Source organism: Eublepharis macularius, chromosome 3, assembly GCF_028583425.1.
Source record: "Eublepharis macularius isolate TG4126 chromosome 3, MPM_Emac_v1.0, whole genome shotgun sequence".
Classification (NCBI taxonomy): domain Eukaryota; kingdom Metazoa; phylum Chordata; class Lepidosauria; order Squamata; family Eublepharidae; genus Eublepharis; species Eublepharis macularius.
In genome coordinates, this window is record NC_072792.1 from 142,604,123 (window position 1) to 142,627,520 (window position 23,398).

A 23,398-nucleotide genomic window follows, 5' to 3' on the forward strand; every position below is an offset into this window, starting at 1 on the left:
AGATGCTACTGGACGATTGCTCTTTTCCACTGTGTCCAGATTAGGGTTAGTTACTGTCATGTGCTTTATCTGGGGCTGCCTTTGAAAATGGTCCAGAAACTTCTGCTCTTCCAAAACGCAGTAGCCAGGCCACTGCCAAGGGTAGGATACAGGGATCATATCACCCTTGTGCTGGAAGATCTGCACTGGCTGCCCATTTGTTTCCAGGCTCAATTCAAAGTTCTGGTTCTTACCTTTAAAGCCCTAAATGCTTTGGGTCCAGGGTATTTGAAGGACCACCTCCTGCCATATTGTTCAGCCTACTTGTTAAGCCCTGCTTTCCATGCCCCCATCTTCAGAGGTGAGGTGGGTGGCAACCTGAGACGGCTTTTTAAATAGTGGCACCTTGCTCCTGGAATGCTCTTTCCATTGAGGCTTGCCTGGTGCCTTGAGTTTGAGGAGGTAAGACCGGGCATAAGTTTTAAATAAATAAAGACAAAGCATTGTGCCTTTTCTACAGGGTATACAGTGTTATTGTCAAAGGCTATGCAAAGTACATGAGAAAAGAAGATTTTGGAGAAAAGATGGGAAGTTCATTCTTGGACATGTTAAATTTCAGACTGCAACAAGTCTTCTAAGTGGGAATATCAAATAGGATATGCAGTACTAGCCGGAAGAAGAAAGTTTAGAAGTAAAGTTGTGTGTCCACAGCCTATAACTGGTACTGAAAGCTACAGAATGTGAGTCAATTTCCAACTCTCTTATTAATGCTCTTAGTATTGGAGGGATAGCTGAGGCCATATTGTAGCTTAAAGGTATTTGTACTCTTCATTCTGAAGTAATTACTAGCTACAACTACTCTGATGGAAAATGAGAGCCACTTGGCATGTGACAGAAGTAACCTGCATCTTACATACACACCATAAATGCAACACTGAGTTTCATCCCAACTCAGATAAGCTCCTGTATTAGGTTTGGAGCATAATAATTACCCATTTATTGCTAGCAGAAACGAGCCACAAGAATGTATTTTAATCTCAGCACTTAACATCACATCTACATATTCTATTATATTACCTGCACGATCCCAATAAGGTATATCATAGGTTCCTTCTGCTTTTTTCTTTCTGAAATGGATGAAAGTTCATTTGCATTATCAATGTACATTCATAATTAATACAAACACGAAACAAGTTATTTGAGAAAAAAAGTCTGCTGGTGCCAGTTTTTAAGCACAGACAAAGGCTTCTATTACAAACCTTTTCCCAGGAGAACAAAAAGAATATTTAATTGTAAAGGAATTGTTCTCCTTTGTACTGCATTCCACCAAAATAAGCAAAAACAGTACCATTCACTGAAGGTGTCATACATTTATTTTCTGTAAGCATCAAATAATGCCTGTGTAACCTTTCCAACCTTTCTTCTTCACTGAAGTGGTTCAGTAAATGCTACACTACCTGGAACACTTTTTGAACACACATACATACCATTAAATTATAAAAATGATTGAAGCACTCCTCATTCAAATACGTACCATTACCTGTTTTGAATGAATTACATCAGTATTTTCTCATTTTATATGCATGTGCTATATTTTATCACTGGATAGGGTGTAAAGCATCTATTCATTTACCTGTTTCTCCAGTGCCAGGCACACACTAAGATCAAGATGAGAGTTGTAAAGATCATGACCAAAACAGGAACCAGAACGGCTACCAATGCCACATCTGAAACTCATTAAATAAATGAAAGTTTGTAGGCTCCTCAAAAGCTTTTTTTGGTAAGATCCCTAACTTTTAATTATAAAAGCATTCAAGACAACTAATTTAAACAGCCATGCAATACTTCTTACAATGCCATCCTAGGCAGTGTTACACCCTTGAAGTAAATGGGCTTTAAGCTAGGAACTATTTAATTGTTCACTAACTAGTTACAAACTATTGCCATTTCGGTTGCACTTCTCAGTTCACGGACCATTTAAAAATTCTTATTTAGCACCTGGGGTACTAGGTTTCTATTCAAAATCTGTTTCCTTTGTAAATACACAATTATATATATCAATTACCCATAGGGATGCCAGACCACTGGTGGGGACAGGGGATCCCCTCCCCCGCCCCTCACACCCCGCCCCACTTACCTAGCCAGCAGGGGGTCGTGCACCTTCTGTGTGTGCTCCCCTGCGGCGCTGCGCAATACAGGCCTGATGCGTGCCCAAACAGGGCCCGTTTCGGGCGCTGCGGAGCGTTCCGGCGCTCCACAGCGCTCGAAACGGATCCGTTTTGAGCCGCTCTGGAGCAGAACAGCCGCATGGTGATGTCACAAATGACATCATCACATTTGCGTGAGCGCGCGCGCACTTTGCATGCGCGCACCTGTCATCCTCGCAGGTTAGTGCCAGGCCCCAATCCCCTGCCAGGAGGTTGAGGGGGCCTGGCATCCGTAATTACCCACCTCTACTATATGAATGCAATAAATTCAAAGAATACATGACTCCTCCCATACAGTCCCCTCCATGTACACAATAATGAAATCAAGAAAGATTTAACATTTAATTCAAAGCATAACCCTGTTGTAGTACTATTCCTTAAATATCAGTACCTTTAGTTACACTGGGAGTTACTGTTGTGTTCTTGATCTCTGGTGTGAAGGTTGTTTTATCAGTCTGCAAGGGAAAGTCATTGCTGCTCCTAGGAGGTAGGGGTATTCTAAGTCTCGGAGCCCAAACTTTAAATAAAACCAAAATCATATAATTAGAAACTTTATTTGCACAACAGAGTATAGCACATCCAATGCTCCAAAGGCTTTACATTAACTCTATTCTACCACAAAAACAATTGCTAAAACTGATGTGCCAGCAAATGACTTGGTAGAATTAATGTGCACTGACCACTTCCTCCAGAACAATGTCACAAACATTTACAGTGCAGAAACATGGTTTCTGATACTGAAATTAAATGTTGATACAAATGTGGAGGACAGGAGTGCCAACCAACAAATATTAAACAAATAATGCTGCTGCAATACTATTCTTTAGATATCAGTACCTTCGGTGTCACTTAGAGTTACTCTTGTATTCTTGGTTTCTGGTGTGAAGGTTGTTTTATCACTCTGCAATGGAAAGTCATTGTTGCTCCTGGGGGCTGGGTGTTGTGGAGCTCGAACTTTAAATAAAATCGAAATCTAGAGGTCATTAATAATTTATTTTTATCCATGGAAGAGAAGAAATTGGCATTTTACAAGGCACAAAGAACTCAATCAGGTACTCCTAACAAACAAAATTCTATTTCACTTACCTATGCTAAACTGACATCCTAACAGTTCCACTTTCATTGCAATTTTTTGGTGCCATTTCAAAGGGTTTATCCTAACAAAACGAGCAATAATGGGTGGAATGAAGTTATTACGAACTTCTTGATAATATCCAGTGTTGCCTTGAAATATCTAAAAAATTACAGAGATGATTTAATTATACACAGTAACAGAGTTCTGGGAATGATTATAAAATGTATGAAGAAAAATATTGACTGCACATATATTACAAGATTGCAAAAATGTGAAAAAGATTATTATAATTACAAAATTACAAAAAACATCCTTGCTGCAATTAGACATATGTTCTAAGAAGTGGACAAACTACAAAGAACACATACAGCAAAGACAGGACGCTGGCTACATTCCTGTTTCAATATATGAATCTTCATCAGTCATGAGCGACCTTGTGCAAATAATTTTGAAGACATAAATTCAGAAGTTGATTGATGTATGCAGTATGATGCAACTTCAAAGAATAAATGTCATGGCCTCAATCTTCATTGGTCATGAACGACACTGCACTTGTTTTTGTTTTTTTATTTATTTATTTATTTATTTATTAAATTTGTTTTATTTTTATTTATTTATTAAATTTGTTATCCACTTTGAGCCCGCTTGCAGGCTCAAAGTGGATAACATCATGTAATATAATCGCAATAATATTACATTAAAAGACATAAAATGCAGTATCACACAGAACTCAAGGCAGCAGCACGTACTGCTTTACCCAAGCCAAAATTTCCCACGAGATGGGAACTGGTAGCCAATATTAAATGTATCAGTGGGAAACCGGGGTGAGGGGGTTTCAATCCCCCTCAACAAGAGGAGACCAGCAGGAGAACCTACCCATGCCCTGACTTCAACCATATGCCTGGCGGAACATCTCTGTTTTATGAGCCCAGTGGAAGGATAGCAAATCTCTCTGTATTTTTGTAAATTTGGAAGCCAAATAGTCAAAAAACAATTTGTAATACATAATACTGTGTAGTTTTAAAGATCAACAAGTTGGCTCATACCCAAAGGGCAACTTTTGTAAGTATTATATGACCATTTTAATCCTCTTTTTCACATTAATCTATGCAACAGAGTTCTCAATCCACAGCTGTTAATGTTTATAATGCCTAATTTTAATTCAAGCAATCTTAATTAGACTGATCTCATTAAAAATCCTAAACATTTCAAAAATGCCTAAAGGATCTCTATATAAACTATCAGGGCTTTGTATTTTACTACAACCATCTAGATTTACAGAGCAATCCTAAGCAGAGTTACACCAGTCTAAACCCATTGAAATCAATGGGCTTAGACTGGTGTAACTTTGCTTAGGATTGCACTGTTAATCTACCAAGTGGGCATTTTACCTTGCAAGCCCAGAAGAGGGCAGTCAAAAACTAGAATTAAAGTCCCTGTTGGATCATTTCCCCCCCCTTTGCTACAGATTAATCATTCAATTTAGATTCCTCTGGCTCAAAATGAGGACAACTCTCAGAGCCAAGCTACAAGTGACGCCTGACACAGGTTGGACACTTGTCAGCTTCCCTCAGGTTTTGATGGGAAATGTAGGCATCCTGGTTTTACAGCTTGGCTCTCCATTACAGCTGCGAGACCAGGATGCCTACATTTCCCATCAAAACCTGAGGGAAGCTGACAAGTGTCAAACCTGTGTCAGGTGTCACTTGTAGCTTGGCTCTGAGTTTTTCTGACCTGTTCTTTAAGTCTGGGAAGTGACAGGAAGACATAGTCTTGCCCAGTATCTGAATCCCTCTGCTGACCTCAGACGGAATTCAAAGGGAGTGCTGTTAATAACATATCTGAGGCAAACTGGTTGCAAGAGGTTTTTGGAAGAACAGCTACTAACTGACAAGGCCTCAATCCAATGTTTTGGCAAGATAAATGCCCTTAGACTTTGATCTTTCCAGTTTACCACCAAGGCAATGGGGGCTGCAGGCCGGGCTTATGTATGATGGCCTAGAGTTACTATGTGACAACGCTACCATGGGATACTGTAGTTAATTCTGCCACATTCAATCGCTGGATCTCATTCATTTATGTCATAACTACATAAATAATATAGTAACATAAATAACAGATCACAAGAGCTCTCTTCTAACAAGGCTGCAATAGATTTTACTGAATTTTGGTAACCTCTTTGTGGTGTGTCTGATGTGAGTTCCCAAAATGTGCAAGCCCTCTAGAAATCAGAAGGACCAGATCATTACACAAATATTAAACATTACATATTAAACATTACATAAATACTAAAATAAGTAAAAACTCTAGACCTCCTCTAATACAAAGTTTTCAAGAGAAAGATGTTTAGGACAGATCCTTTATCAAATTCTTCAAAATGCTGGAACTACCACTAGAACATATTTAGCAGCTTTCTGCATATTTCCATTTTAATGTGTGTGAGGCTTTGCCTTTTCAGTGAGGGACTGGCTGCTACGTGGTCTATGTTTCAAATTTAACACATAAGCATGTCTCAGATTCAGACTATTCTAATAGTCAGAATATCTTCAGGTTCCAAATTCAAATTTTCTGTTTGTTGAGGTAATACTTTAATTTTGATACCCTCAGTGAGGCTCAAGTACATATCAAGTTACCCATATAGTAAAGTACAATATATATTGGCTAACGTGGTGTCCTCATTGATCTAACAATCCAAGCCCAAGAACATTATATAAAAAGAAGATGCAATAGTCTCCCCACCTAAGTTGAAACTGCAACTTGAGTGAACATACAAAATATAGAGCAATGTTACCTTATCTCTCTCAACACCAGGTTCTCGGTACACTGTCCACTTCTGGGCATCACTGCTGTACAGAATCCTGTAGGCAGAGACATAATAATAGTACTCTGCTAAGGTGGAGCCAGTAGTAATGATACCTGTGAATAAGAAGGGTCCCATTTACAACACGTGGCAAGAACTACGTTGTTCCTTTTTGAAGTTTATCAGTGCTTTAAGCATAATACACACTTAAGCAGCAAACCATCTGGGTAGAGCTTTGGGCAAAATTAGTGACCTTGGAATTTCTCTTTTGAAAAAGGAAGATGGGATATAAATAAAACATTGAAGGAAGTAGCATGCACTGAACACAAAGTTAAGATTTTGTGTTTTTTATTCCCTTTCATAAACCCATGGTGCACTCTCTCAAAACAATGTATAACTCCACATGAATGCCTTCCAATGGTCTTAGGTCCTCAGCTGAAGGGAAGCAGAGGATGCTTTCCCTACAAGCAGACACTCAATCCCAGCACCAACCAACCGAGGGCTTAAGAAAGTGCCTTGCTATTTCCTACCAGTACTTCTTGGCATCAGGAGGGCAGTTTGCACACACACAGTCCTGGCTCCTGAAAGTTTTGAGCTCAAAGGGAGAAAGAGGCACCCTTCAATATTTCTCTCTAATGGTAGGGGGTCTTTACTGTCAATAGAAACTCTTTTACTTTGCCTGCTCTCTTCCCCTCCCTAGGTTCCTGTGTTCGAATGTGGGTCTGCTTTACTAGTAAAGACAGTGATGATGCACTTGGATTCTGATTTTCCTAAGGGTCAGTACACACAATATTTTGTGCGCATTCATATACGATGTATTTACATGGAGGATAGGTGTATCAGTGGCTATTAGCCATGGTGACTAAAGGGAACCTCCACATTCCGAGGCGGCCAACCTCTGAACACCAGTGCCAGGAGGCAACATCAGGGGAAGGCCTCGGCCTCTATGCTCTGTTGATGGCCCTCCAGAGTAACTGGTTGGCCACCAGGTGAGACAGGATGCTGGACCAGATGGACCGCTAGTTTGATCCAGCAGAGCTCTTCTTATGTTTTTACATGTTTACATGTAATTGTAAAATGTGAAAAAATGCAAATGTGAAAAGCCACATATTGTACAGATACCCTCTCAAACAGTCAGCTGACTAACTTGGTCTACTGATTTGAACCCAGCCCTACTCTGGGTTGCCATACAAGATGGGATCAAGCACTAACCCTTTAACATGGCCATAAAACAACATCTCACTCTTTTTGTTCTGGCAGTGTGAACTGGTCCTTGCAGTTGGTCGGAATTGCTGTTCCAGTGCTAGGGAAGAGTGATTGTACAGTGCTGCATAGGACAGTCTGTTGTTTAGGGAAGGAACAAAGGCTGCAGTTGCCTTATGTACTATGTGGTGAAACATTCAACTATCTCATATAATAATTAGGGAATAGCTGCAGATAAATTATCATTACCAGAAATAAACTCCCTACCTAGCCTTCTCTCCTACCACAAATACCCTCAAAAACAACATGTGCCATACGTGTTCAATGAAAAGTAATGCTTCTATATGAAAAGAATGGGTTTCATGGGAAGGAGGAGCAGTTGGTGCTGCTTTAGAAACTGGGACCTGCAAATTGGGATCCCATCACCTCAGCGACTGTTGACACCCACTGCTGACGTGGCTGATTCTGGGTGCAGTCTCTCTACCCACTGGGCTCACTATAGTCTCTAAAGAGACCCTCTTGAGCAACCCAATTTTCCAGTACAAAGATTACAGATTTAGAGAACTACAATTTTAATTAAAAAAATTAAACTGTAAGTCTCTTATTTAAAACTTTTTAATATATCAGTGTAAACTCCAAACAAATAAACAAAACATGGAATTATGCAAGTTCTAGGCAAGTTTTCCAACTGAGAATTTTGAACACTGATTCAGCCACATATGTATAACATAGGCAGTGTTAGTAAAACAGTTTTTAAAATGAAAATAATTAAACTGGAAGTTATGATGCAGCATGTATTTTGTACAGAACAGAGTTATGCAGACCTTGGAAATGCTATTATATAATGGCTGCCTGTGCAATAAGCTAATGGTGGCCTTCACCATTAGCAAAAAGTGTCAGAGCATGCACACTTTACACAAACCAGGCTCTCCCCTAGTCCTGAATTACCATCTCGCAATGGTGGCTGAGAAACACAGTATGCACTCTTCTGTGTGTAAAGTGCCATTACTTTGCAGCTGACTTATACTGACCCCTGCAGGGCTTTTCAAAACAAGGGACGCCAGAGGTGGTTTGCCATTGTCTGTCTCTGCATAACAATCTTGGTCTTTTGGGGTCGTCTCCCATCCAAGTACTAAACAGTGTCAACCCTACTACTCAGGAGTAATGCCTTCAAAAATAAATTATATCATTTATACATGTAGTTGTAATAGTAGATAATACTGTTTAAACTCTACAACCTATTTTCATACCACTGCTGTATCTATTGTGCCTGAAATTCATTTGGACTGGTTTTCTGTTCTCATTAAACTTCTGTTGGTCTCACATCCAGGATTCTTTTAGTCATCTGGATACCATGGGATTCACTCTCTTGGCTCACTTGGTGATGTGTGTTCTCCCAGAAACCACCCCTTTGGGACGTAGTCAGCAAGTCCCTCACAGTTCTGCTGAAAATAAGGTTTTAGTACTTATACCTTTTCCTTTTATGAATAAGCTCAGATGTGCTTACCTGTTATCCGCTGTTCTTTGTTTAGGTCTATTTGCAACCACTGATATTCATCATTGGTAAGAGCTGCCCAAGAATGTCCCAACCTTTTCAATCTGGCTCTTTCTGGTCTCCAGGTGTTTGGCTGGCCAATTTGTTCAGGCCATTCTAGAAATGATGATGCATTAATCTGTGAATCAGCAATTACTCCAGACTCCATTCCCAGTGTCCCGTAGCAACCTGAACACACAAAACAACCATAAGTCAATGAAACTGTCTTACATTACACTCGCCCTTGCTAACACTAACTCAAGAGCTATTTAGGATAGGAAAAGATTTGGATCAAAATAAAATTTAAACTGTAAAATCTATCCACAGAGAGATAGGCAGAAATCATGGTATTATAAACAGACACAGTAAGGAAAAGTAGGATTTTAGCCATGTAGGAAAAAAGTGGCCTAACATTCTGGATTTTTGCATTTTAAAAGTCAAAAGCGACACCAAAGCTGTGTGTAGTAAGGATGCCAACCTCCAGGTGGAGCCTGGAGATCTTTCAGAATTATAATTTATCTCCAGCCCACCAAGATCAGTTGCCCTGGAGAAATGGCTGCTTCAGAGCATGGACTCTGTGGCATTGTCCCCTACTGGGGTCCCTCCCTTCCTCAAACTCCACCTTCCCCAGGATCCACCTTCAAACCTTCAGGAATTTCCCAACCTGGAGTTGGCAATCCTAGGGGAGTTAAATATTCAGCCTACAACAAATGGGGACAGAGAATGCTCATGTAAAAAGACAAAGGGCCTCCTTTTTAACATAAATTTGAGATAGTAATGAAGCATCGAGAAAAGAAGTCAAAGATTCCAAAGGATGGTAGAGACTCTAGTTAGATTTCTAGAGCTCATTAAAAACAGAGGCAATACAGAGAATGAATGCTTACCACTAGTTTTGAAAGTGAAGAGCCCTGAAGACAGTGGCCCCCTGTTTTAAAAAAAAGACCGCATCTTTGGCATCAATAAGTTAAAGTTCTTGCTTAATTCTTTTTTTTTTTTTTTTAGATCTATCAGGAAACTACTCAACATGCAGGGTTTGAGGAAGGGCTATTCAGTGGCAGAGTGCATGCTTTCCATGCTGAATGTTCCAGATTCAATCTCCAGCATCTCTGCTTAATAAACAACAATCCTGAGGTAACGGGTCTGGAAAAGAGCTTTGCCTGATACCCCAAGGAGCCATTTCCAGTCCAAGTAGATGTTAGGTGTACTGATGGTCTGACAGAGTATGGCACCTTCATAGAATCAAAAATGTTTAAGAATCTGTGACTTTTTCTGCAAGTCTGCCCACCCCATTTTGGATCACCTGAAAATGTACCATGAACCACAGCTTAATAAATGCCAGTGAAACATGTAGTGCTCAAAGAAAAAAAAATCTTTGAACACCATAATCATGGTTTAGTTTTCATTCATGTCCATTCTTGGTTCTTCCAACAGTCAAATTAATCCAGACATTTGGCTTTTGAAGTAAAAACTTCTCAAAAGTGTTCTTATCAGTAATTAAAGTGCATTTAAAGAGGCATATACAACTTTTGCAATGGAAGGTCTCTCTTGAGAAATAATAATAATAAAAATTTATATACCGCCCTTCAGGACAACTTAATGCCCACTCAGAGCGGTTTACAAAGTATGTCAATATTGATGGTTGTTGTGGATTTTCCGAGCTGTATAGCCGTGGTCTTGGCATTGTAGTTCATGACGTTTCGCCAGCAGCTGTGGCTGCTGGCATCTTCAGAGGTGTAGCACCAAAAGACAGAGATCTCTCAGTGTCACAGTGTGGAAAAGATGTTGGCAGGTTGGTTCGGTATATCCATGAACCAGAACAAGACTGTAGGTTGGTGGGGTGCTGATTCTAGAGCTGTTTTTTCAAAATGTTCCATGTAGAAGTTTGCTATAACTGGGCTGAGAGGGCTTCCCATGGCCACCCCATCCATCTGTTCATAGAATTCGTTATCCCATTGGAAGTAACTGTTTGTCAGACAATGGTGGAATAAGGCTGTTACATCCGCTGGAAAAATCTGATTAATAAGTGCGATTGTGTCTTTTTGTGGATGATACCTTTATCATTTGGAGCCATGGTGAGGAAGAATTGATGGAGTTTTTAAACCACCTCAACAATATCCACCTGAACATACAATTCACCATGGAGAAAGAAACCGAGAGTAAACTTCCATTTCTAGATACCTTGGTCATCCGCAAAGCAAACTTTCAGTTAGGTCACAAGGTCTACAGGAAACCAACTCACATGGATCGGTACTTACACAAAAACTCCAATCACCACCCTCGACAGAAAAGAGGCATAATAAAAACATTAGTAGACCGTGCAAGACGGATATGTGAACCGCACTTTCTCAACGAGGAAATTAATCATCTAAACCACGCACTTCAAGCAAATGGCTACTCCAGAAATGAAATCAGAAAAGCGAGTAAACCAAGGATAAATCAAACAACTAAGGAAAAACAGTCTCCCACAGGAAAAGTGTTTTTGCCATATATCAAAGGAATCACTGATCAGATGGGAAAGCTTATGAAAAAACACGGCTTACAAACAGTATTCAGACCCACCAGAAAAATACAACAGATGCTATGTTCAGCAAAAGACAGTAGAGACCCCCTCACCTCTGCAGAGGTATACCGTATACCCTGCAGCTGTGGACAAGTTTACATCGGGACCACAAAGCGTAGCATCCAGACAAGAATAAAAGAACATGAAAGACACTGCAGACTTGGCCATCCTGAAAAATCAGCAGTGGCTGAACATAGCCTAACTCAAACAGGACACAGTATCCTATTCCAGGACACTAAAATACTTGACAACACCTCCAACTACTTTGTCAGACTGCACAGGGAAGCCATTGAAATTCATAAGCATAAACAAAATTTCAACAGGAAAGAAGAGACTTTAAGAATGAATAGAGCATGGTTTCCAGTTCTGAAAAATACCAGGCTAACAAAACACTCTATACCCGACAATATACCTGCAGAGAAGATTAGCACATTAAGCACCAATCCATATGCAAAAGAACCTCCTCAGGATACAGCGAAGCCGCCTGCCATTAGCATTCCACACCCTGGGAAACTCTTACAGGATGACTCAGCCCAACCCCACCCCTCCTGAGTAGATATAAATGACCTGCCAACATCTTTTCCACACTGTGACACTGAGAGATCTCTGTCTTTTGGTGCTACACCTCTGAAGATGCCAGCCACAGCTGCTGGCGAAACGTCAGGAACTACAATGCCAAAACCACGGCTATACAGCCCGGAAAATCCGCAACAACCATCGTTCTCCAGCCGTGAAAGCCTTCGACAATATATGTCAATATTATTCCCACAACAAAACACCCTGTGAGGTGGGTGGGGCTGAGAGAGCTGTGAGAGAGCTGTGACTGACCCAAGGTCACCCAGCTGGTTTCAAGCGGAAGAGTGGGGAATCAAACCCTGCTCTCCAGATTAGAGTCCCACCGCTCTTAACCACTACACCAAACTGGCTCATTGTTTTTCCACGAATAATTCCCATTTTCACTAAGACACGCCCATTGTTTTTCCACTAATAATTCTCATGTGGGTGCTGTAAGAGAAGGCATGTGGTATCTCCTTGGAGTGTTTAGTCTATCTGGTAAAGGAAATTCTAATTGGACAGAAAAAAATTTAATCATTTATTACCGCCACTCCTTTTCAATCATCAGGAAGTTTCACTGCAGTATTCAATCTCTTCCCAAGAACAAGACTAATTTGAAATGATTGACAAGGCTGTAATGTTATCTGTAGCTTCATACCACTCTTAGTCAGGGTGCCTCCTTCTGCCCCATTACAGGGCGGCTGGCATATGTAGGGCTGTGCCCATGCCCCCCTCTTCTCCTCCAGGGCTCAGGTGCTTCAAGGTGTGACATTGTTACATATTGATTTGGATTATCTCCACCTTCATTCTTGGGTCAGGTTTGCACCAGTATTGCTTAGCATGCTTCAGATATAATATAGTAGCCTGGTGCTGCACAAATGAACTTTGTGCTCCTTCATGCTCTCGTACTACCCGTTGGGGATGAATACACAGATGTCCTCTGTGTCACTCACGGGAAAGACCAGTAGCTCAGTGACAGAGCATTCCAGTTAAAAGGAGCTCAGCAAAACTTCAGAATGAAATCTTGAAGAGCAGTGACCACTACACATTTTACATGTGGGACTTTCCTTTGTGACTGGCACTGCGCCCATGGCAGTCACTTTGTGGTGATGCCTACTACCCTTTCTAAAAAAATATTTTTAAAAAACCTTTCCATGCATCCTTACAGCCTAACTAACCTCTTACTAAGGAGCCATGCTACTTGGTGTTATATGCTTTCATGCCCTCCAGCACAAAAAAAGGAGCACTGCAGTATCTTTATATCCATATTAGCTTTCATAAGTCAGAGTTCACTTCATTAGATGCATTAGAGTGTATAACCATTAGGTCAATGCTTTTATACTCACAACAGAAGATAAAAGGAAAATGTCAGAGAGAAGCCGAAATAAAACAAGATCTAATAAAAAGAGTAATCACTCCCAACTGTTGTTAATTAGACAAAGCAGAATTAACGTAAAACCAAGTGCATGATAAGCAGATACAACAGGAAATCATAGAAGGATCCAAGCTTTTAGTACCTAAAGTGAGCAAGTCCTTGAACTGCTGCTGGGAAAAATACTAGCATGTCAACCTGAATCTAAAATGCAGGATTTTCATCCAGTGGCACCTAGAGAATAACAAGATATTTAAAGTATAAGCTTTTGAGAGTCAGAGTTTCCTTCTATCTGAAGAACAAAGCTCTTACTCTCAAAAGCTTACACTGAAATTCTTGTTGGTCTCTAAGGTGCCACTGGATGAAAATCCTGCTGTTCTACAACAGACCGACCAACACAGCTAACCACCTAACTATCCTCAGGAATCTAAGCTGAATTATTTCTATGAAGAACAATGAAAAAGTTTCAAAAAGTTTCAAAGCATCTCTGGATCAATGCAAAATTTGGTTTTACAGTATAAACTGCAGCTGTTCCAATTCTTTAACCTACATACCATGCGCAACACATATGGAACAGATAAGGCCATTTTTAAAAAGCTCCCTGTATCATGTTTTAAACAGTTAAGACAAGCAAAGTTTAAGAAGAAGAACTGTATGTCGGCAGTGTCACTAAAGCATATGATCTGTTGATGAGCTACAGCAACTAGTCAGACATTACATGTAACTGTGGTCAAGTGTGTATGAATCCAGCCTTCTTGCCAGGCTTGCACACATGCCTGCCTCCCCTCTCACACCGAGAATCATGGTGAAAACCAACTCTAGTTACCCATGACATACAAGTGCAAGTGCACAAATTACTTAGGTGAACCTACCGTCTCCACTACTGGGATTCTAAGCCTGGATAAAACTGTGATTTGGGAACCCAATTAGAAGGGGAGGAGACTAACTCTGGTTAACTCACATGCCTGTGTTTATAGGTCACAGGTAACTGGAACTGGTGTTTCATTCTAGGTATGAGAAGGGAGAGGGAAAGAGGAAGGTATGAATAAAAGCCAGGCAACAAACTGCATTTGTGCACATTTTTACACGTTTTTACATGAGGGCTGCCCATGAGAGGAAATCAATCAAAACTTTCTGAAAATGGACTACAGAAAATAATGTGTTGGAGAGAAAATTTTCAGAAGTCTTGAACTTTGTTTGTGAGTCATACTTCCTTACAATTTTTGCAGGCATTTTAAATGTCACAGTCATGAGCATAGCCTAACAGCCTTTACAATATTCTCAATCATTAGGCTTAATGTCCCAGAAGAGCTAGACCATTTGTCTGCAGTAATAAATTCTGGCAATACTGAGGAGTAGCAGTTAAAATAGAATATTCACTTACATTTTTGATGTGACATTGTTAGCTTGAGAACTTTCATAATATGGAATGCCTTTGCTGATTACAACATCGATCTGACCTCCCAGAACATTGGACACCACTCCAGCATGCACACCAGCCATGCACAGTGAAGAGGACTAGAGAAAGAAGATATTTGGAATGATATGCTACTTCAGTATGATAAAATGACTGCTACAAATTATATAGCCCTCCTATATACAAGTTACGTTTATAAAATTCTAAATATACACAGGTTTCACACTGGAAGTTCAGTTCAGACATTGCTGAATTACTAAACTCACTTTCCTTTCTCATGCACCAATTCTGTCTTCTTTTTTGCTGTTTTTTTCTCTAACCACAGTTTGCCGTCATGTCCAAATTAGATATTCCACTGTAGATCTCAGATCATGGCACTTTCTAGCCAGTAGGAGTGTGCACACAAAAAATATCAGTAAATCTGAATTGGGAATACTGAACGAGAGGGGGAAAAATGGCATTCCCTGAATATCAAATTGATTCCCTAGATCGGTTAGGTTATATTAGAGAAATTCGACAAAATTAAGCCATTGTTTCCTATGGGAAACTCGATCTGGGGGGCTATCCAGTGAAACTTGGGAGGGGGGGTCTTTAGAGGAAAGTCAGGAGTAGCCCCCCTGCAACTTTGGTGGAGTTTGGTTGAAAAAAGACCTCCCCGCCCCATACCCTCTCTGGAAAAAAAACAAGAACTGCTGTTTCTTAGCAGAGAAACAGCAAAGGAACAGCCCAGGCTGCATTACTGAATTTTACCAAATTAATTTGGTAAAACTAAGTTCAGTATTCTTTATTTTTATCTGGAATACTCGGATTTTACCAAATCACCTAAAATTCAATTTTTAATTCCGAATAACAAACAAATCTGCACAAGCCTGCTGGCCAGTAACTGTTTCCAAACCATGGTTTGAAGAAGGTATACAAATAATGTTTGGTAGGCAGTACTAAACATCCGGTCAGTACAGGCAGCCTAGTCCTGAAGCCTGGTATGGTGCCGTCTCCCGCGCACCAGCATAACTGCAGCATCGCTCATTCACTCTCTAAGGACTTCAGTGGGAGAGTTATGCTGGCGCTCAAGCCCAGCAAGGCACAACCACTACCAAGAGCACCTGTCCCGCCATTCCCCTGGCAACCCTGCTAGCACCCAAGGTGCAATGGCTGCAACGTCCCCATGACAGACACACGAGTGGCAAGCAATGGCACAGCCAATGGCGGGCTGCAATCCCACTTACAGGCAACATGCTCCCCCCCCCCTGGCCAGGGAGCAGGCAGCCAGGGGCCTTGTGGCCCCACAGACATGGCACTTACACTTGCACTGCATGGCACTTGCACTAAAGAGCCTGGCACCAGGCAAACTGCACCCTCCCATGGGTCATGGCAGGAGTCACACCCCGCTGGGGAGGGCAGGCCTGACAAGGCGCAGCCAGGAGAATGCTCTGTAATTGCCCAGGCATTGCCAGCAGGACAATTGCAGGATAGCTGGAGCTGACTGCAAAGTGAGTGGCAGGGAAAGCCACAGCCAGTCCATGGGTTGGTCTGCGTTTGCCATCACCAGTTGCCAATGCTTTCCACCATCCTCCAGAAAGTGGGTGCACAGGGCAGAAAGACCCCCGTGATCTGGCTTGCTGCACCCCAACAGAGGCACCTTCCTCAAGAGAAGTCCCCTGAAGGTGAAGGCAGGGTACCCACCCACCTGCTTACCCAACTCCCATTCCCCACAAGGGCCAGGCAGGTGGTTAAAGTACAACTCGCCTCCAAACTCCCACACCACTGCTGCTGCCACTCCAAGAAACACACACCTTCTCCTTGAAAAGTGAGACCAGAAAGGTGGTGGAGTCCAGCGTAGGTTGCACTCTCAGCCCCCCAAGTGACAAGTGATGGGAATGCCCACTGGAAACCACGGGAGAGACTGGAAGGCCCACTGGATGTGATGGGAGCAATGAATGCCCATCCAATAGTGGTGGCTCCATTTAAACACATCACTGCATCCCAAAGATGCAAGGAGAACAAGGGGTGGACCTCAAGAGTCATGCTCTGAACCTGGGATAACGCCCCTTGAGTGGAATGATGGCCTGGGGGACCAGAGAAATTGCTCTGGGGCCATCATTCCATCCCTTGCGCCAGATTCCCAAAGTCCGTCTCTGCCTCCACAAACAGCAAAGGGGAGAGTGCTCTGACCTCGCAGAGGAGGGGCCCCAGAGAGCCTTGGACTCCACTCTACACACACCCCATCCCTGCAGCAACCTCACTCCCCACATGCAGTGATCTTCTGCTTGGCTTCTCAGATGCCAGCAGTGCAGTCAGAGATTGAAAGTCCTCCATGCCACCACACACCCTGCCAGACACACACGGGCAACATTCCAAGTCCCATCCCACTGCTCGTAGCAAATTCAAGGGTGAGAAAGGGAGAGGGAGTTGTGTGAGGCTGGAGCCCCCAAGGTGCCACTGGACCACTGCTCCTTTCAGCAGCAGAGCCACATAAAGGCTCGGAGGCACCTGAAGCCTCTTCAGGGTCACCCTGTCCATACCAGCCCAGTTCCAGAGACCATTCCCTGGTATGTGTGAAAGTGTAGCCCCATGAGGAAGTGGAGCAGGGGGCACTGTCATGCCCAGGCCAGCAAACTGACAAGGAGGGATTTGTTTGGCACAGATTTTATTGAATTGTTAAAACTGTGGAGGATGTCTGGACTTGTGCTGCCAACACCCCTCACCCGGGTAAGGAGCTGTGCCTGTTAGTGCAACAGTTGGGACTGGGGGAGCTATTGCTCATGCTGCCATCTCAGGAATGGGGTCAACTCACAGGTTGCCTGGGGAACTGCTCCTGGGGCTGGCTCGAATGGCAGTTGGGAAGGATTACTGGGGGCTGGAACAGCCATGCTCCTTGCTCTCCCTGATGGCTGTGACCTGCCTGAAGGGGAAACAGAGACAAGTGTGGTGAGGGAACTGGCCCCACACAAGTCACAACCAGGGCTGCCAGATCCTGACAGGGAGAGGCGGTGGCTCCATCGCCACAGGTACTGCTGGCAACCAGATGATGAATGCTCCTCTGGCAAGAAAGTGCTCCTTGTCTGCATATATATGTTCCACTGCTGTGTGGCTGCTTAAACTTCTGATCCTGTGAGAGAGACAGTCCAGGGATCATGCACCTGCCATCGCGGGGGAATTACGACAGCAAACACCCATTCACCACAACCCACAGCCGCATTCCCTCCTCTGCCCATGGGGGGAGTGGCTGGGTGAGTCTGAACGGAACCCTGACATGGGCTGCTAGAAGCTCCCCCCCCCCCAAGACAGCTGTGTTGAGCATGGCTCCCTGCACGACTGCCTCCATGGCAGGCATGGGCTAGGCTGGTTCACACACCCTCTACTGGCGAGCCTCAACAGAGGCCAGCATTTCAAATAAAATACTATTTGAAACGGGTCCAGAGACCTTGCCACTACAAAACTGTATTTATTTATTACTGTAACTGTCAAAGACAGTTACAGATATCGAAGCACCATAATCTGCAATCTTGAGTGGAATATCTAATTCAGTAAGGTTCACATGACTATACTGAACATCGAAAGTTTACTTACATCTCGATAGCCATGAGGAACAGTCCCAGAAATTTCAGCAAAAGGAAGCACACATCCAGCTGGGCAATATTTACTGTAAGAAAAGGGAAGGGGATAGTAAAACCTACTGACAAAAATTACACAAATCCTCTTCCCAAACTAACTTATCAGCAAGCTAAAATAAGAAACAGTCAGAAATACAATTTGTCTAAAAGACTTGCATAGGAAGAAGTTAATACACACTGTAAAAGCACAATGATGTGTGCATATTAATTAGGTTGCAGTAATCCACCTTAATTTTAAAAAGTTTATAAACCTTTTATACTACACCAAGATCACACCTTCACCATTCTGTTGTTATTTAAAGATTTAATACTATATAGGAATATTCATGTTGATATCTTGACACTATCAATAAAATCAAATTACTTCAATGGAATTTACAAAGTCATTAAGTTCAGGTTTACACAATGTGTGTAGAATCTGAACAGCTGCAAAATTTTACCAGAACAGTTTACTAAACAAGTTTTGTAAAGCAAGAAATATAAGCAAATCAGGAGGTATTGAGAAAGGAACATGTAACACATAAAATTTTATCTATGTAAAATGTTAGCCTTGTTAAAAAATGGAATGAATAGATTACAAAAATAGAACTCTAAATGGGTCATACTCCTAAGATACAAGAACAAAGATATAAGACAACCAATGCCTATGGTCCTATAGTATCATTAATTCACATGGGTTATCATCAGACATCCTAGAATGTATTGCATTTTACAAATTAATATATAACCTAACACCCCAAAAAGAAAGTAGTTATCTGTGAACTTGTGTTCTTCTGATGGCCAAGTTCATTCTTGTTTGGGTTAGTTCCTCTTGAAACCAAAAGGCTAGGCAAAACAATTTTGCCGGGAAAGGGGGAGGACCTTCTCTCAAACTCCCATACATTTAAAAAGCTCAGAAAGAAAACTTAAGCTCTAATTGTATAAACAAAAACCTGAACAGCTGAGTAAATGTCAACTAGAATGTGTTTAATGATAAAGCCTCTCTCTCTCTCTCTCTCTCACACACACACACACACACACACACACACACAGAGCCACACAGCCACTTGCAAGCTGAAATGATGCAGAAAAAAACATGCCACCCTCAGAGTTCAAACAAATACCAGGTAGGTCAAATGAATTTTTCACAAGAACAGACATTTGCCAGGTAAAAACTGTGTTCTCTCTCCTCACATATAGGAATTCATTGTTGCAGTATATCCTATGGTGGGAGGAAAAAAGAGATCATTTCAGATGCCTAAATCCTCTGACTTCTGGTGACTACTCAAGAAGGATCTCTCAAGCACCACCCCATCCAGAAGCCACTTCTGTAGCGGTGAAAGTATTCATCTTGTAATAAGTAAAAGTATGGTGTGTGAGGCCCACATGGCCCCCTTCTTCTAAGGAGGCCCTATTCCAGAATGCTGCTGAAGTTGCCGCTCTACCACCCTTTCACTTTCTCAATGGGCTACAATATCCTCAAGAATTGTCAAACTGGAAAAGGAGGCAAGGACTATAAACTCGCTTAGCCATCTGGACAGAGAGTAACATGATATCAAGGATGATGGACTGAAGGAAACAAGGAAGGAGCTATATTTTCTCACAGGCCTGGTCTTATCTATGTAAATCTTGAGCATCCTACTGACATCATAAAGGGAATACCACTAATACTCTTTCAGAGTGGTAGGCAATGGACAGAAATAGGGCAGTGTAAATTCTTCAATCTTGTGAAAATATCTTGGTATTTGGAATAAATGTCATGGCTTGTCACAAGATCACTCTGTCATTTCCAATAATGTAAAGCTCATTATCAAGTGAATGGGCAACAAACTCAGAAACACTTCTTAAAAGAGGTCACTCCTACCAGAAACTCCTACCTGAAAGAGGGGTTTGAGAACGAAAACCTTTAACGACCATAATCTTCGAAGGGTTCCAAAGAAGATGCACTGGGGCCTAAAGAACAACATTGAGACTCCAGGAAGGCAATCTCTTGATCAGCAAACCAGCTACTCCCAAGGAATAAGCCCTGGCAAACTTCTTGAAGACTGGATGACTAAACAGAGATACTTTTCCTCAGGTCCCCTGAACGTTGGATAAAACTAAAACCAGGGTGTTTCAAATGTAACACAAGTCCAAGCTGTTAGCAAATGTGCTCAGGGCAACACATGTAAAGTTCTTGTTGGTGTGAACAGGACTCAGGCCTGTGCTCTAACAGAGAGGAATGAATAATGCACACCCATGGGTTTGGAGGTGGAAATGCAAAATGAGGAGGGAGCTCCAAAATAGACTTAGAAAGGCTGTAGTAAGCGAAAATACTCAGATATTGTTTATTGAGAATCAGGGATACAGACAAGCTGTCAGAGCAACATTTCAGCACATTTTTGCATAAAATACCAAGCTGCCTGTCAACACAAGCAACTGATTGTGGCACCCAGCCAGTAGTTATCCCCACAGAACAATGTGAACCTCAGAGAAACCTAAGAGAAAGAAGAGCAAGAAGAAATCATAAAAGAGACAAGAGACAGAGAAGGGGAGGGGTAATACTACCTATTCTTTTGTGCACTGGGGTGTTTTCAGAAGTGGCTCAGTTCTATTGGTTTTCAGACATGCTCACCAGTTTGGAGCTTGTTTATTACACAAACAAGTTCTCTCTTAATTAGTTGGGGGAATTAGCTTTAAAGGAGACAAGTGAGAGGGGGTGATCTGGATTTTCCATCAATGAGCAGAACCACAAGTGACAAAAGGCACAGATTGGACACTTGTCAGCTTCCCTCAAGTCTTGATGGGAAATGTAGGCATCCTAGTCTTGCAGCTTGGCTCTCTGACTGCTGTCCAATGGACTTTTCAACTGTCACTTGTCCAACATTCCACCAAGCTGCCTACATTTCCCATCAAAACTTGAGGGAAGCAGACAAGTGTCCAATCTGTGCCTTTTGTCACTTGTGGTTCTGCTCTATGTTTACCGGGATTATTCCCTTAGAGAACTCTCAAATAAGCCAGGCAGATGTTCAACAAGACAGGTTTTATTATTATTAAAAGAGAAATAAAAGGAAAACATACAGGAAATCACACGCAGCTCATACACAAGGCTAACTAAGAGAGGAAAAAGGGAGAAAGCAGTTTTCGGGAAGGCAATAGTTACCAGTTTTGAAGACAGAGGTCCATGGAAGGCAGCAGCAAAACGACCAGCATTTCATGGAGGAGAAGAGGCTCAAACAGATTTGGGGGCGTGTGGATGGATCCAGAAAACACACACACTCATGGGTAGCTAAGAAGTCCCGATATAAGGCAAAATGCTCCCTAGGGCAAGCTGACATCTTTGCCCCCCAAACCAATGATTTGATGGCTGTCTCCAGAGGTGGATAATGGAGTTGGGAGAGGCTTAATGGGTCTACCTGAGGTGGACTATAGGTGAGATGAGTCACGAGCTTCCTGAGAGCCTCATTGTTATAAGTTACGCATCTCTATGGGATGTGGAGGGGGTGTTTAGTCAGCCAGCTGCTCTAACTCTCCTTTTAAAATATTTTTTGCAGGCTCTTGCCCTGCTGGCATCCATTTTATTTCAGGCCTAGTAGTGCCTTACACTAATGCTGTATGAGGAAGGGTATTTATAATTTCATCTCCATAAACTGCCCTTCAGCAGGAGGAGAGATCTGACTACTAACATGGGGATCCAAGGAAAGGTGCTTGGCAGGGGAAAGTGGGGGGAGCCAAGCAGGCTTTTCAGAGCAATTCCAAGCAATAAATCTAAAGACCAAGTGAGGCTGGGTCTGATCAGCATGTCAGAACCCAGGTCACATAAACAAAGACAAATAAGAGCTCAGGCATATGTGCAAGGAGTGTATGCATGAGTGCGCACATGCACACACGTGTGTAAGTGACATAGCAGCCATTTACACTTGCCACATCTGACTGGTCCTGAGGTGAAGATATGGAAGGGAGAAGCATATAATCTGAGGCAGCTCTTGATAAAGGGCAAGATGCCAGGACTATGTGGGGTGGTCAATTCTGCCTTTCCTCCACTCGCTAAGGCAGTGCCACTCAGTTTCCTCAAAACATTATGACACTGTGTGTGTGGGGGGGGGGTGTTACAAAGAGTAGTGTGACTTTTCATGGTAGAAGAACGCTGAGGGAAAAGTTCACCTCAGCTGCAATACTCCCAAGCTCATTTCTTCAACCTGAATGAAGGGAAGAAGACAGTTGCTAAGCAGCTCCAGTACTGGGGGAGGACAAACCTGTCCTCTCATCTCTGTTCTTTGAGCTTTATTCTCCTCTCTTTTTAAAAACAGAGCTTGGAAGAGTTTCTGCTAAACCCTGCCTCTTTGTGCTTAGGCAAAGAGATGGCTGGAGCTTCAGGAGACGTTCCTTTTCTTACGAAAAAAATTACTTTGCTCTCCCTACCAATCCCAGGAGATGGACCCTAACTAAATTAGGAATGAATTCATATCCATGAAGAGAAAATAAATGATCAAAAGCAAAGCAAAAATTTGTGTGACAAGTTCTATTGAAATTAATGCTTACCAAGTATTATGCAATGCAGGTCTCAGTCTAACAGATTTTAAGATTACTACTCCACTGTAGACATGGGCACGAACCAAAAAAATTTACCAATCCAGAAGATCATGGTTCGGTGCAGACCACAATCCCGAATAAGCGATCCGCAACAATCATCTCCCGTTCCTGAACCAGATCGTGGATCATGGAGGCCACAGTGGAGGGGCGCCCCGCTGTTCCCAGTGATACAGGAACGGTGGCTGATGCCAGGCTCAATTGTACTCTCAGTCTCTCTCCCCAAAGGCTAGCAAGTGGCAAGCAAGAGCTCTGTCCCACTCCACTGCTAGCAGAAAGTGAAACCCAGCCTGGGAGACCACTGCTATTTATAAGCATGGGTCCCATTCAGCAACACAGGAGGTCTGTGTTTGGCTGTCAGAGCTGCCTATCAGGGTTTGCAGGGATGAGATTGGAGTGCCCATGGCTACAGAACACCCCCTTCCCCCTCCCTCCCCTGGGTGTCTTCTCCCAGCTTGTGACTGCTTTGCTGCTCCGTGGTTGGAAGGAAGCCCTGCTGATCAAGGAAAGTTGGGCTTCCATTGGGGTTTCCAG

The 23,398-nt window shown here is 42.4% G+C and overlaps 1 protein-coding gene across 4 annotated transcripts in view; it reads right to left on the reverse strand.

Annotated features, from left to right (window-relative positions):
- Positions 1–23,398, reverse strand: part of DCBLD2 (discoidin, CUB and LCCL domain containing 2) — a 53,704-nt gene that overhangs the window by 8,610 nt on the left and 21,696 nt on the right. The window contains exons 5-14 of one of the 4 annotated variants that reach the window (XM_054974740.1): positions 18,273–18,345; positions 14,670–14,803; positions 9,683–9,723; positions 8,772–8,987; positions 6,053–6,177; positions 3,273–3,420; positions 3,024–3,140; positions 2,578–2,703; positions 1,613–1,706; positions 1,057–1,106 (exon numbers count right to left, since the gene is read on the reverse strand). In XM_054974740.1, the coding sequence (XP_054830715.1) occupies positions 1,057–1,106; positions 1,613–1,706; positions 2,578–2,703; positions 3,024–3,140; positions 3,273–3,420; positions 6,053–6,177; positions 8,772–8,987; positions 9,683–9,723; positions 14,670–14,803; positions 18,273–18,345 (1,124 nt within the window). Of the gene's footprint in view, positions 1–1,056; positions 1,107–1,612; positions 1,713–2,577; positions 2,704–3,023; positions 3,141–3,272; positions 3,421–6,052; positions 6,178–8,771; positions 8,988–9,682; positions 9,724–14,669; positions 14,804–18,272; positions 18,346–23,398 lie in introns of all 4 variants that reach the window. The other 3 variants (XM_054974739.1, XM_054974743.1, XM_054974741.1) reach the window with 3 other exon arrangements.